The sequence below is a fragment of the Hippoglossus stenolepis genome, chromosome 9 (assembly GCF_022539355.2).
Source record: "Hippoglossus stenolepis isolate QCI-W04-F060 chromosome 9, HSTE1.2, whole genome shotgun sequence".
In the NCBI taxonomy this organism is placed as follows: Eukaryota; Metazoa; Chordata; class Actinopteri; order Pleuronectiformes; family Pleuronectidae; genus Hippoglossus; species Hippoglossus stenolepis.
This window is the reverse complement of record NC_061491.1, coordinates 15,462,330-15,474,954: the sequence shown is the minus strand read 5'-3', so window position 1 is coordinate 15,474,954 and position 12,625 is coordinate 15,462,330. Positions and strand designations below refer to the sequence as shown.

The following is a 12,625-nucleotide window of genomic DNA, read 5'->3' as shown; positions in this document are numbered from 1 at the left end:
AGTTTTATTTATCAAAAGTCAAAAAAATTCAGGATATAAAATATATATATTCCTTGAATAGCTCCAAAAGTGCAAATGAAAATTGGTCCTAATCTACAAATGCACACAACCGGCCCTGGATTATTAACATCAAGATGAAACAATGGCCTCACAATCTACATGAATGTTTCACTTCTTTAAAAGACATTCAAGGAGAGATTCACTTTTTTATACAAACATGTCCATGCGTTTATCAAAACAGTTGTGATGGAAATTCATCTTGAGATTTGAAATAATGAAATTCTCAGACTGGAGTTGCCTTTGAGTCTTTATAATAGTAAGCTCTGCAGAGGTTACACAACAAGCACGGGTGCTCAAAATGGAACTGGCAGCAAGTTCACAAAAGCCAGAACTTATACAAAGAGGCGTTTCATAAAACATAATATGAAAAAAGACATGAAAGACATGAGATCATCTGTGTCTGTCCGTCCGCTGTAGCAGTTGGAAGAAAAACAAAACCAAATAAGGGCATGCACCCTGTTGATCAAGGTCATAGCAGTGAGACACCACCAAATAAGGGTTCCATCCTGTCAGGTAGACAGTATCACAGCAGTTAGACACCTGGTCAGTTGAATTTTCCACTACACAGTTAACATGATAAAGTTGTTCATCTTCTCCATTCTGGTGCTTAGTTTATATGGAGACAATAGGTGTGAACACACGTGTGAATGGTTGTCTCTGATACGCTGGCATCGAGGTACCCCACCTCTCGCCCAATGTCAGCTGGGACTGGCTCCATCTTCTTCAAGTTGATTCCAATGTAAGATATGTGGGACAAGATTTATGGTCTTCTATGTGTACAAAAATGTGTTTAATAGAGTTACCAACCATAATTTGGAGCTTCAGAAATTACATTTTTTTTAGAATGATATTGTCTCCTTTTACTTCTTTCTTTCATCCTCAGTAAGAAAACTGTATTTTTTACATTGAACGAGGAATGTGAATCTGTTATACTGAAATCATGTTGGGGTCTCTTACGAGCCAGTATGGACAGGAGGCACAATTACAGTGATCATTAACTGTTAGTGTTTTCAATTTGGCATTTGAGTATTGATTTAAGACACACATAGAAACATTTTTTAACCAATCCTTTAAGGATATTCACATCTGGAAAAATACATGATATACAAATCTGTTTTAACTTCATACTCTCACGTTGCTCATGTCCAGGCGGATCGAGGTCTGCTGTGAACCTAAAAGAGACAGTTTACCGATAACGTAAAAGAGCATTTAGAAATTTGGAACATTCAAAATCATTGTTATATAATTTTTACCTTCTCCTGGTACCCTTTCTTGGCCATCCTCAGCATCTCCAGCCTCAGATCCTCCTCTTGGATTCGCAGGGCCTCCCTCTCTCTCTCCTCATCCTGCTCTTTCTGGCACTGCTCCTCCCAATGCTCTTGACGCTGCTGCTCCACCTACAGTGCAAACACACAAACAGCTTTAGGCCTATTTTATTATAAAAAGCATCTTGTCCTAAGTTGTGCTGTGAGTTGTGAGCTGAGCTACTGTGGGAACACCAAATTGTTTTAAGTTCTCGATGATAAAAGATACCACTGCAGCATGAACCAACCTGAGCATTTAACTCTTGTATCTGTGCTGTCCTGCGACCCTCTTCACTGTCCTTCTCCTGACGTCTGAAGTCCTTCTCCAGCTCCAGCTCCTGGATCAACTCTTCTCGTCTCCTCAGTAACTGCTCCTGAGCCTCGCGGTTCTTCTGCACCTTCTGCTCCAACTGCTGCTGTCGGCCCACAAGCACCTTTCCAGGAAAAATACAGGAAAGTTAGTCTGTCATCAAATCGTCACACGTCAGAGTCTTTTCAAACAACTTTACCTCGTGCATGAGCCGTTCTCTGGCTTTCCTCTCCTTCTCCCACTCGGCCTCTCGTTTCTCCCATACATGCTGGGCCTCTTCTCTAAAATGGATGAAGTACAGTGGTTTATATTTGAAGGGAAACAGGGGTCCCTGTCTGCGGAGTCAGAGGATGCTTGAGTCTTGCTCACCTGTGCAAGACGTCAAACTCAGCCTCTCGTTCTTGCTCCAACTGAAGTTGCTCTTCAATCACTTGTTTCATCCAGGCAGCATCAGCGACAGCCCTCTCCCTTCGTGCGCTCTCCAGCCTCCTGTCCTCGTGCTCTCCTTCCAGCAAGGCTGAAAGGATCTTACGGTCCGCCTCCTGGAAGGCACAGAGGTATTTAAAGAAGATGTCAAAACCCCAAAAATATGTATACATATCTGGAGCACACTCACTAAACTTACCAGTTCCTCCTGAACTTGCTGCGCTCTTCTCTTCAACTGAGCTCGATATTGACGGATCAAGAAATACCTGGTGGAACATGAATTCAATGAATCTAATACCTCACGTGTATGATCCCACTTGTGATGAGTTATCTACTGAAAGAACTTCCCTTACCCCATCTCAGACTTCTTTCGTCTTTCCTCCACCTTCCTTCTCTCCTCCTCCAAGTTCTCCAGCTCCCACTGCTGCACCAGCAGAGCCTCTTGCTCCTTCTTTAGACGAGTGGCCTGAGAGAGAGAGGATGCTTAAACCTACAAAATCCCTTTTCACATAAGAAAAATGTTGTCCATGATCTTTATACCTCTTCTTCCCTCAGCTTCAGTTCTTCCATCTGTTTGCAAAGTTCTTCTCCTCTCTTGCGCTCCTCTGCTTTCCTTTTCTCCTCCACCTGTTTAATCCGCTCCAGAGCCTCTTTCCGGGTGCGTTCATACTCATTTTCGAAGCGCCTCGTCTCCTCCTGCTCTGCCACTTCGTGCTGCATGTATAAAAAGAGATGGGTCATTAAATGTAGGTGTCTAAACTTTCTAAATTATGTAGCAGGTTGAGGGGATTAACCTGAGTAGATTTCAGACCTGATACTGTGGTCACAGATGACATGGGCGCTGTTTAATAAAAAATTGATTTGTTACCTAAATCAGTCACATAAAAGGATAATGACAGTTTAATGACCTTTGGGTCCTCTGTGTCATCGCTGGCCTGGTGAAGGTAACACTTCAGAGAACTGGGGAGCAATTTATTCACTTTTTGGTTTGATTAAAATTGAATATTGCACACAAACTCCTGCAGGTGAAAAACACGTCTTATCCTTAAACTGTTCTAAAAGAGCTGTGATGAATTTCCTACCTGTGTCTTCTCAGATATCTGCTCCTGCCATCGGCTGACAACATGATCTTTATGTAATGCTGACTCGACCTGTGGACAGATTAACAGAGCAAGTTCTGACACAGGCGCGACAGAGATACCGATGAACCTGACCCCTGGCGGAAGCGACACCCGGACATTTTATTCTCCCAAGTCGACCTCGCGCTCAAGTTAACAGAAAGTCATGGAATATCTGCATCACAAGACCTATTCGTTTCCAGATCAAATGGACATCTTGAAAAAAAAGTGTCTGTTTTCTCCACTTGCTGTGTTCTTCAGACATATAGGATGGTCACTAGATTCCTTTAGGCCATGTCTCTGTTCATCAACAGTCAGACATCGAGGTAACAAGTTTGGCACGTGTCACTTTTGCATTAATAGTTAAAAATGTACTACCTCTCGCAACTCTGGGTTGTTTATCTTCCAGTGCTCCCTCAACAGCTCTTGTGCAAGCTAGGGTTAAAAAGAACAGAAATAACAGGGATTATACACTGTGTCGTAAAAGAAATATGCACCTAATACCATGCAGCTACCTTTTTTCTTCTTTCATCTCTGGCTGTGCGAAGCACCTCGGTTTTATGCACCAGCTGACTTGCCAGTGTTCCCCTGTCAGGTACCACTTCTCTGAGCTCGGCCTCCAGCTGGTCTTGTTCCTTTTGAAGCATGGCCCTCAGCAGATTCCTGCGCCGCTCCAGGCCGGCCTGTTTCTCCTCCTTCACTCTCTGTTTATGGTATGATGACATACTGGGGAAAAAAGAGAGTGAAAAAATGTGTGTTTTCTTTCTTTGACATTTTTCCCTTTCATCCGTTGCTGATGATGAAACTGGCAGACACACATGCACATATTATATCACAGCACATAAATAGACCATAAACTGATTTAAAGGAAGACTAATGCTCTACACACCTAAAGAATAATCAACAAGCACCCAAATGCTGTAAAGGAGGTAATGAGTAGTGCACTAATACCTTGCTTATATCAATCAATCAATCAATCAATCAATCAATCAATCAAATACATTTTATTTGTATAGCCCATATTCACAAATCACAATTTGTCTCATAGGGCTTTGTATGATTTGTATTTATTTTTCTAATCAATGTTGTAAATACTGTTATTTTGCTGATGTGCTCAGTTACATGCAGCATCTATTGCACTTCTGTCAGTCCTGGGACAGGGATCCAACACATGTGGCTCTCTCTGAGGTTTCTAAATCCCCCCCCATAATAGTTTTTGTTGTTGTTGTAGTTTTTCCTTACTCTTATTGGGGGTCAAGGAAAGAGGATGTCACACATTGTTAAGCCCTGTGAGACAAATTGTGATTTGTGAATTTGGGCTATACAAATAAAATTTGACTGATTGATTGATTTAAGGTATTTAGTTGAAAGATCATTTTTGTAAGGTGTAATGATTTTTTGTGTGAATAATCTATAATATCCACTTCAGTACAGTAACAGAGTGACTTCACTCTGTTACTTTGCACCTCTGGATGGTTTTATCTCTGATGCTCCGGACTGGTCTGAGGCTGTTGGTGCTGTGCAGCTCTGGTGGGTGAGTTACCTCTGCTGGTAGGACTGGCCGGAGCTCCACGCCGCCTGCCTCTGGCTGCACACACCCTGCTCTCTGAAGTACCGGGCATGCTGCTCCCACTGCTGCCGACACCGGGCCTCCTGCTCCCGCTGCCGGGCCACCTGGCTGGCCAGCGCCCGGGAGCGGCCGGGTACATGGGCCGAGAGCGTCGGCAGAGCCATAGACCTGAATCATGACGAATCAAGAGCACACGTAGAAATGACCTCGTCTCCTGACTAGAACTGCATGTTTGATAATGGCCACCTGCAGTGTCTGAACCAGGCGCTAGCTGTGTGCTGTGTGTGTGTGTTAGGTCGAGGGATACAAACCACTCAGTCACACAAACAATAGATATTATCCAGTCAATGTTGTGTCCCTGCTTGTTTTACACGTGTTGTTGTGCATTTGACGTGTTTACTCTTATGAAAAATACACGAACAAAGCGTCACCCCGCTCACTAGCTAGTCCTCACTGACGGAGCGGAGTCAAGGCTTTTATGACTCGATAAATAGCACGAACTCACCCTGTTGGAGGTGAAGTCTGCTGCCTTGACTCGATGTTTGATCAAATCACTCGATGGTTTGAGTTTCAAAGCAGAAAACTCGCCTTTGCTCGTTCCCCCAGTTTCCCTTAGTAACCGACATCACTTCCTAGTTACTCCCACGCTAGGGGATGAGGTTAAGGTCAAAATTAAGAGAAAACCAGGTCGAAAACGCGAAAATATCTTCCTTCAAATGTCGGTACAAAAATTGAAAAATGTATTTTTTTCTTTTGTAGAATCACCAAGTAGAATTTATTATGACAAATAAATAGTTGAGAGCCTACAAGACGTTTTAAGACAGAAATGAATCTATTAGGAAAATAAAGCAGTGATGAGTATCGATAATGTGCTGTATTTATTTGTTAAACACAAACGTTCTTCCCAATAATAATAATCATAATAATCATAATCATAATCATCATAACTCAAAGCTCTTATTATTTTTTATAACTGGTCTATGAAGCTATAAACGTCTAAATGATTTATTAAACGTTAATCACAGCTTATGGATTTAAAAACTGACTTATCAAAAAGGATTGCCCAGCTTTATTTTCTTTGTGATGTTGTTTTAGATTAAGATAATATAAGACTAATGTTTCATAATGATGTATAATCTGTTTCCAATTCTTTGAGTCATCGTCTTCATTTGCTCATTCACAAAGTATGAATTGAATAATTCAAATTTAGTAAATAAATAGATTTAATATAGTGTAACTACGTTTTTTTAGGTTTAATACCAGGCTCCCACCAGGTCAGTGTGACTGTATTTCCAGACAAGTCCACTAGTTGTCAGTAAAGCATCATGTGTGATAAAACGCAGAGGAAGTCAATAGTACCCTGATTAGAAAACATCAGGCTGTTATGTTTCTTCTGGACTGAAAGACTCAACAGGTTGAGATGACCCGGATCCACCTGTGTGTGTGTGTGTGTGTGTGTGTGTGTGTGTGTGTGTGTGTGTGTGTGTGTGTGTGTGTGTGTGTGTGTGTGTGTGTGTGTGTGTGTGTGTGTGTGTGTGATCATAGTTAACGTTTGGGGATATTTCAAATACATTTTCCTAACTACTACTGGCCTAACCCCTAACCCTAACCAAATTTAAGATAACCTAATTTAAACCCAAATATAAACCTAACCTAACCTAAACTTAACCTAGCCTAGCCTACAGCTAAATAAAACCTAAACAAACTTTACCTAATCTAACCTAATTTACACCAAAACATAGCCTAACCCTAATCTATACCTACACCTAAAAAAAAACTTTACCTAACCTAACCTAATCTACACCTAAAGAAAACATAACATAAGCTTTACCTAACCTATTCCTAAACCTAACTTGACCTAACCTACACCTACTCATAACCTAAGGCTAGACATTAAACATTAACTTACCATTAACCACTGACCCAAAAATCAACTTTGGGCTCAGCTTCTGTCCCAAGTTGCACAACCCATCACAACCCATCCTCAATTAGATGGTCTATAGTCTGAAATTTGTTCCCAAAAGTGGCTCATGACAACAACACATAAACATGCACACACTGACTCTGGATTTTGTAGGTTTAAGCATCATCCTCTCTCTCTCTCTCTCTCTCTCTCTCTCTCTCTCTCTCTCTCTCTCTCTCTCTCTCTCTCTCTCTCTCTCACACACACACATACACACAATCAGACGCACAAGCACACACTCAGAGTTTCCCTCCTCTCCCCTGGTGTCAGTGTAACTCTGCAGTGCGGGGTTGACAGCCTGTTGCTATCATCTCAGAGGTAAAGCGAGTGTCCGGACTAAAGCGATGGCTCTGCTAATGGAGCACCAGTTCAGGCAGCTGCCAGCCGACAGACAGGTGGAAACAAGACCGTTTCTGGAGGCTGTGTCATACCTTCCACCGTTCTTTGGTAAGTAAAGTTTCCACAGTGTGACACAGCTGAGGCTATGTAGTGACATCCCTGGATGTGAAGTTGTGTGGAAATAAATGTGAAAACCTTATTCTGAGTTGTCACGGCCTGCAGAGAAATGATGCTCCTCCAGACACAAGTTTATTTCTATTCAGCTTATTATAATGACTGAGTTGTCAGAGGCCTTGTAGTTGTATAGGCCAGATGGATGGCACTGACAAAGCGATAATTATAGTTCTATGCGTGTGGATTTCTAAAGTTGTATAACCAGTATAGGCCCAGAAATGCCGGGAAAATGTTTCCTTTTTAACAGGTAGCCCTCTGCAATGGACCTTTTTGCACTATTCTTAATTTTTCACCTGAGCTTTGTTCAACTTTTAGTAATAGATACAAAACGTGTTGTGAGACAAATCTGTCACAACACTTCTGCCAGGCCCAACGAGACGATCTTGATCTGTCCGAATGATAATCTTTTTTTGGGGAGATCGTATTTCTCTCCACCCAGCTGTCCACAATCCGTTATCATGCATAATTTAATCCACTGGCCTGGATTTTAAGTTGTGAAAATTGATTAGTCTGGTGTTGAGTTCCCGTTGCCCATTCACTGGTGGCATGGTGCACCAGGGCATCTTTGTGCGACTTCATTCTGTATTAATATGCCAAAGGTCCTCTATTGAATTTGCCATGTGAAACCCTTGAGGGAAACCAAGTCTGATGGCGACATTAAGCTTTTCCTCCTTGTCACCATTGTTTTTTATGACCTAGAAATCTCTTGGCCAACTTTCCTACGAGCCATTAAAATACACACACTCATAGTACTCTATATTCAGTACTTGATTGACAACTTTAAAAGAATTACAACTTATATTTTGATCTTTATTTTAAGTCTGTGTGGCAAAGTCCCACCATGACTGTGTCAAACTATTTATTTACCCAGGATAATTAACTCATGTGTGGGTGTTCACGGCTGTTCCCTAGCCAAGAACAAATGATGGTGTTTGTTACAAAAATATTCTTATCATTATATCTTTTAGCAGCAGCTTATTTGACTATCTTTAGCTTCCAAAAGCACAGTTCTGTATGCACAACTTCAAATTGTATTCTAAAAGGAGGGTGTCTTTCAAATGAAGTGTTGTGACGATGCATCACATCAGCAGGACAGAGTCGATTTTGTCACGAGTAGTTTCCACTAACGGCTCAGGGGCTGAAAGCTGTGTGTTGTGTCAGTGGGTCAGCCAGGAGCCGCGTGTGGTCGCCACTCGAGATGTCTCTTTGTCCACAGGCCCGTCACCAAATACTCAGATCTTTCAGCCGACTAATTAAAAGACACCTAATAATAATACTGGGATGATTGGCCTAATAAGGCCTAATGAGGTACATTGGATTTACCTGCCAGTGTTATTGTCAGCTCCAAGAGTTTTAACTACTCGAGCCAAATGTGCCATATATGTCATTTTGGAATTTACACAGAATCCAGATCTGCTCGGTCCATATCTTTGCTGCAGCTACAGTATATGATCATATGTTGAACATAGTTAAATGTGATAATTATAGAAATACCCCTCTAATGAGGCCTCTAATATTTTGGATTTGTTGAAGCTCTGGAATTTTGACTAGAACGTGTTCGACAGACTATTAGGGCAACACTGAAGAAAGAATACTTGAGATTTTGAGAATTAAGTCGTAATTCGAAAGGAAATTCTTAATATTAAAATCGTAAGGAAAGTCAGTGTGAAGTAAACAAAAAAAAATGGTACCTCATTCTCTGATATGATGTCATCCTACTGTCACTCTTTCAGTTCTCGGTCACATCCTGTGTAAATATTTCTCCTCAGACTGCCTTGGTTCCACTGTTTTTGCACCAATTAAAGCTGACATATCTGGCAACATCACAGTAAGTACAGTAATTATTTAATGTGATTTGAGTTGAATATGTATGTGTGTATTACTCATTCATTTTTACTTTAAAAACTATTGTTTCTACTACTAGAAAATCAAAGCGATTTATGATACCAACCCCGGACGGTTCAAGACGCTGCAGCAGATTCTGGAGGCAGAGAAGGAAATGCACGGAGCAGGATGGCCCAAAGTCGGAGCGACCTTGGCTCTCATGTGGCTGAGAAGGTTTGAGTAATTTGACATTTGTGGCGTGGTTTCTTTTGTGTTGTGAAGCCGTGTTCATAATCTTGTTTTTCAACAGGGGTTTACGATTTATCCAAGTCTTCCTGCAGAGCCTAGTGGACGGGGAGAAGGATGAAAACAACCCAAACCTCATCCGAGTCAATATCACCAAAGCTTATGAAATAGCCCTGAAGAAATACCATAGTTGGTTTGTGCAGCAGCTTTTCAAGGTCAGTTACATCCTTACATTTATTTTTATTAGAGATTTGTATAGCCGTTTTCAGACATGTTCAGTGGAGGATCTCCGGAGAATTGGGTCCGGACTTTCTCTGCAGTTTTCCTCTCACACATGAACAACAGCCGTGTTCACAACAGCAACAAATCCTCTGCAGGATTCAGGTGAGGGGTGGGGCAGCAGGCCGAGGCAGGATGTCACGTGTTAATACTGCTACGGAGATCACGTGATTTTGTTTTCTTATCACCACAAACCCTCTCTTCTACGTGTACGACACCACTTTTTCCTCAAGAGATGTATTTTTTTGTTAAGTTTTTTACGTCTGTCGTGTGTCAGAAGCATCATCACCCATCACACACACACCCCCTCGGTGTGCGGAGGATCTTCGGTGTTCAGTGCATGTCTGAAAGCAGCTTATGTTAGAGAGCGGAGAGCCTGTTGAAAAATACATGCGGTGTATGAATTTGAAATGTTTGTGTGGCTTTCAGGCTGCTCTTTACGCTGCTCCATACAAGTCCGATTTCCTGAAGGCGCTCTCCAAGGGTCGAGAAGTCAAGGAAGAGGAATGCCTGGAGAAAATCCGGAAATTCCTCATCAACTTCTCTGCCACCGTCGATGCTATTTATGAGATGTACAGTAAGATGAATGCTGACCTTGAATACTCAGTGTGACGTTCCTCTTCTCTCCAGTGATCTGTATAGTTTACAAAGTCATTTACATGATGCAGTCAGGATTGTGCAGTCTACATATTGACTCGGCTCCCTGCAGGCCATCTGACGGTTCACTGTGAGAGTGTATTTGTAATACTCACATCAAATGTTTATGCACTTTTTAGTCATCTTTGCTGCCTCTGGCTTTCTCTTTGTGCCTTTTCCTCACTGTTGTTTTTTTCGATTCTGGGGGAAAGTTTCCATCTTCACATTTAAATGCGGTATTTCATTATTTTTCATTTGTAGAGTCACGTCTCTTCAGACAATAAGTGTTTTAAATCCATCAACAGGATTGTTACAGAAGAATTAAGAGGGCATGTGAAGTGTCTGATACCACACTCAACTAATCCCAATTCAAATCATCTGTTGCAGTAATTAAAGTGGTCGAGTTTTGCTTATAACATTTCAACTGCTGTGTATACTGAAAAAAACGGTGTGAAAAATGTTTGTGTTAAAATCCATCCACCTAACTTATGTATAAGAAACAGTATATATTACATCATAAAGAAGAGGCCAGCTTTATTGCTAGTGATACAAACAATCAGAAAATCTTAAATTTTCTTTATTTATAAAATATTTAAATATCTCACTGACATATAGAGCTATGGCTTATCAATGAAGTCAATTAATCAATATGCAATACACAACTCATAATTTGATTAAAGAAGCCATATGAGTCATCTTATGCAATAAAGGTACTACAAGTTACACAAAACATGGCCAGTTCAGCCAGTACCTTTGCTAGAGTGTTTCAGTCATCACGTGTTGGATAGACACTCAACACTCAACACTTCAAATATGCAGGTATAAATGTAAAGGGCTTTTTATTAAGCAGAAGGTACGGATCATTTCAAATGACCATGTCAGCTTCTGTGCCTCTAATCGTGTGTATTCCTCTGCACATCCCCTTGTGTAAACCATGCAGACCACTGCAGAACAAAATGTAAATTATTTCTGAGGGTCTGGTCTGCCTCTGTTTATGTCTTTACTACGCAACACTTGTTTATCTTTGCTATTTTTACCAAAGCACTGCTTCATCAAATGTCTTTTACTCTGTCAGGTACTGAATGTGTCTTTTCTTTTTATCTAATTATTAAGGAAATATAAAAAAAAATTGCATTTTGCCTTATACATTGTTTTTAAATAGATGTGGAATTTCAGCCGAAGCTGGGTGTCAAATGTGATGTTCATGGACAGAAAGCTTGAATACACTTGGATATGTTGATGGCCTGTGGTTAGTTTAAACAGTTCTGAAATGTCTGTCTGGTGATTGTCTTGTGGCTGAAGTTAAGTTGCAGTGTGTGTACAGTGCAAAGCAACAAATTGTGTATTTTCAACTCAAGTGCGATATGCAATAAAGATATGTGCAACAAGTAATGTGGGTTTCATTTTGTTTTCTTGTAGAATTTCTTTCTTTAAGTTTTGCTGTGATGGGGAGTAAATAAATACATTTACACCAGCTCTGTACAATGTTGAGGTATTTGTACTCATTTATATTTATTTGTCGCCACTTTATATTTGTACTCCACTAAAAGCAAATAAAAAATAGCAAATAGCAAATGCTACCATAAATTGTGCCTTAATATTTGAAATCATATGGATTAAATATGATGAATTGTTATGAAGTAATTTACCTAATAGCATTTGAGTTCTTTAGTTTAAACCTTAAGTACATCTTGCAGATATTACTTCTGTATCTGTGCCTGATTTAAAAAAAAAAAGAATACTAAGCTTTTACTTGTTATTAAGTGTTTACAACAAATCAATTGGATACTTATTTTTTTGTGTGCATCATCCCGTGTTGGTGGACTCACCACACCCTGCTACAGGCTGAACAGGAATCAGTTTCATTGTGTGATGATGAATAGCTGGAAATGGGATCAGAAATATTGAAATATTATTGCTGGCAGACAGACTCAATGCATGAGCACCCTGGGACAGGCAACAAGGCCAAGAGCAAACTGTCACTCAGAGATTACGTCAGGTCTTACATAACTCTGAAAAATTAAAATACCAACATGTAGGATTCCGTGATAACTGGGTATCTGCTTAGGAAGACCATGTGATGTGATGGAAAGCTCCAGAGCTGCTACTAAACTGACCTGGTGAGATATTGTTTTGAGACAATACAACCAGAGAAACATCCTTCTCTACAACCTAATAACTTATTTATTTATTTGTATATATTCTTATCTCTCATTTAGTGAATTTTACCTGTGTGTGTGTGTGTGTGTGTGTGTGTGTGTGTGTGTGTGTGTGTGTGTGTGTGTGTGTGTGTGTGTGTTTGTACAAGCTGTTCCAAATGAATTGCTCGCAGTGAGATCGATAGAGTTGTTTGAATTAAATTGAATTGAATCCTGT

General features: G+C 40.6%; 2 protein-coding genes across 2 annotated transcripts; one reads left to right on the top strand and one right to left on the bottom strand.

Moving 5' to 3' along the window:
- Positions 1 to 502: 502 nt before the first annotated feature.
- LOC118115694 (trichoplein, keratin filament binding) lies at positions 503 to 5,439 on the bottom strand. The gene is made up of 13 exons (XM_035167039.2): positions 5,294 to 5,439; positions 4,762 to 4,956; positions 3,734 to 3,944; positions 3,597 to 3,653; positions 3,183 to 3,251; positions 2,641 to 2,814; positions 2,454 to 2,566; positions 2,300 to 2,366; positions 2,044 to 2,216; positions 1,874 to 1,955; positions 1,613 to 1,798; positions 1,314 to 1,457; positions 503 to 1,232 (listed from the first exon to the last, which is right to left on the bottom strand). The coding sequence occupies exons 2-13, from the start codon at positions 4,950 to 4,952 to the stop codon at positions 1,200 to 1,202; spliced, it is 1,500 nt and encodes a 499-aa protein (XP_035022930.1). The 5' UTR covers positions 4,953 to 4,956; positions 5,294 to 5,439; the 3' UTR covers positions 503 to 1,199.
- A 1,516-nt stretch (positions 5,440 to 6,955) lies between these two features.
- On the top strand, positions 6,956 to 11,641 carry gltpa (glycolipid transfer protein a). Its single transcript, XM_035165131.2, has 5 exons — positions 6,956 to 7,198; positions 9,034 to 9,092; positions 9,189 to 9,322; positions 9,399 to 9,549; positions 10,043 to 11,641. The coding sequence occupies exons 1-5, from the start codon at positions 7,096 to 7,098 to the stop codon at positions 10,223 to 10,225; spliced, it is 630 nt and encodes a 209-aa protein (XP_035021022.1). The 5' UTR covers positions 6,956 to 7,095; the 3' UTR covers positions 10,226 to 11,641.
- The last annotated feature ends 984 nt before the right edge of the window (positions 11,642 to 12,625 follow it).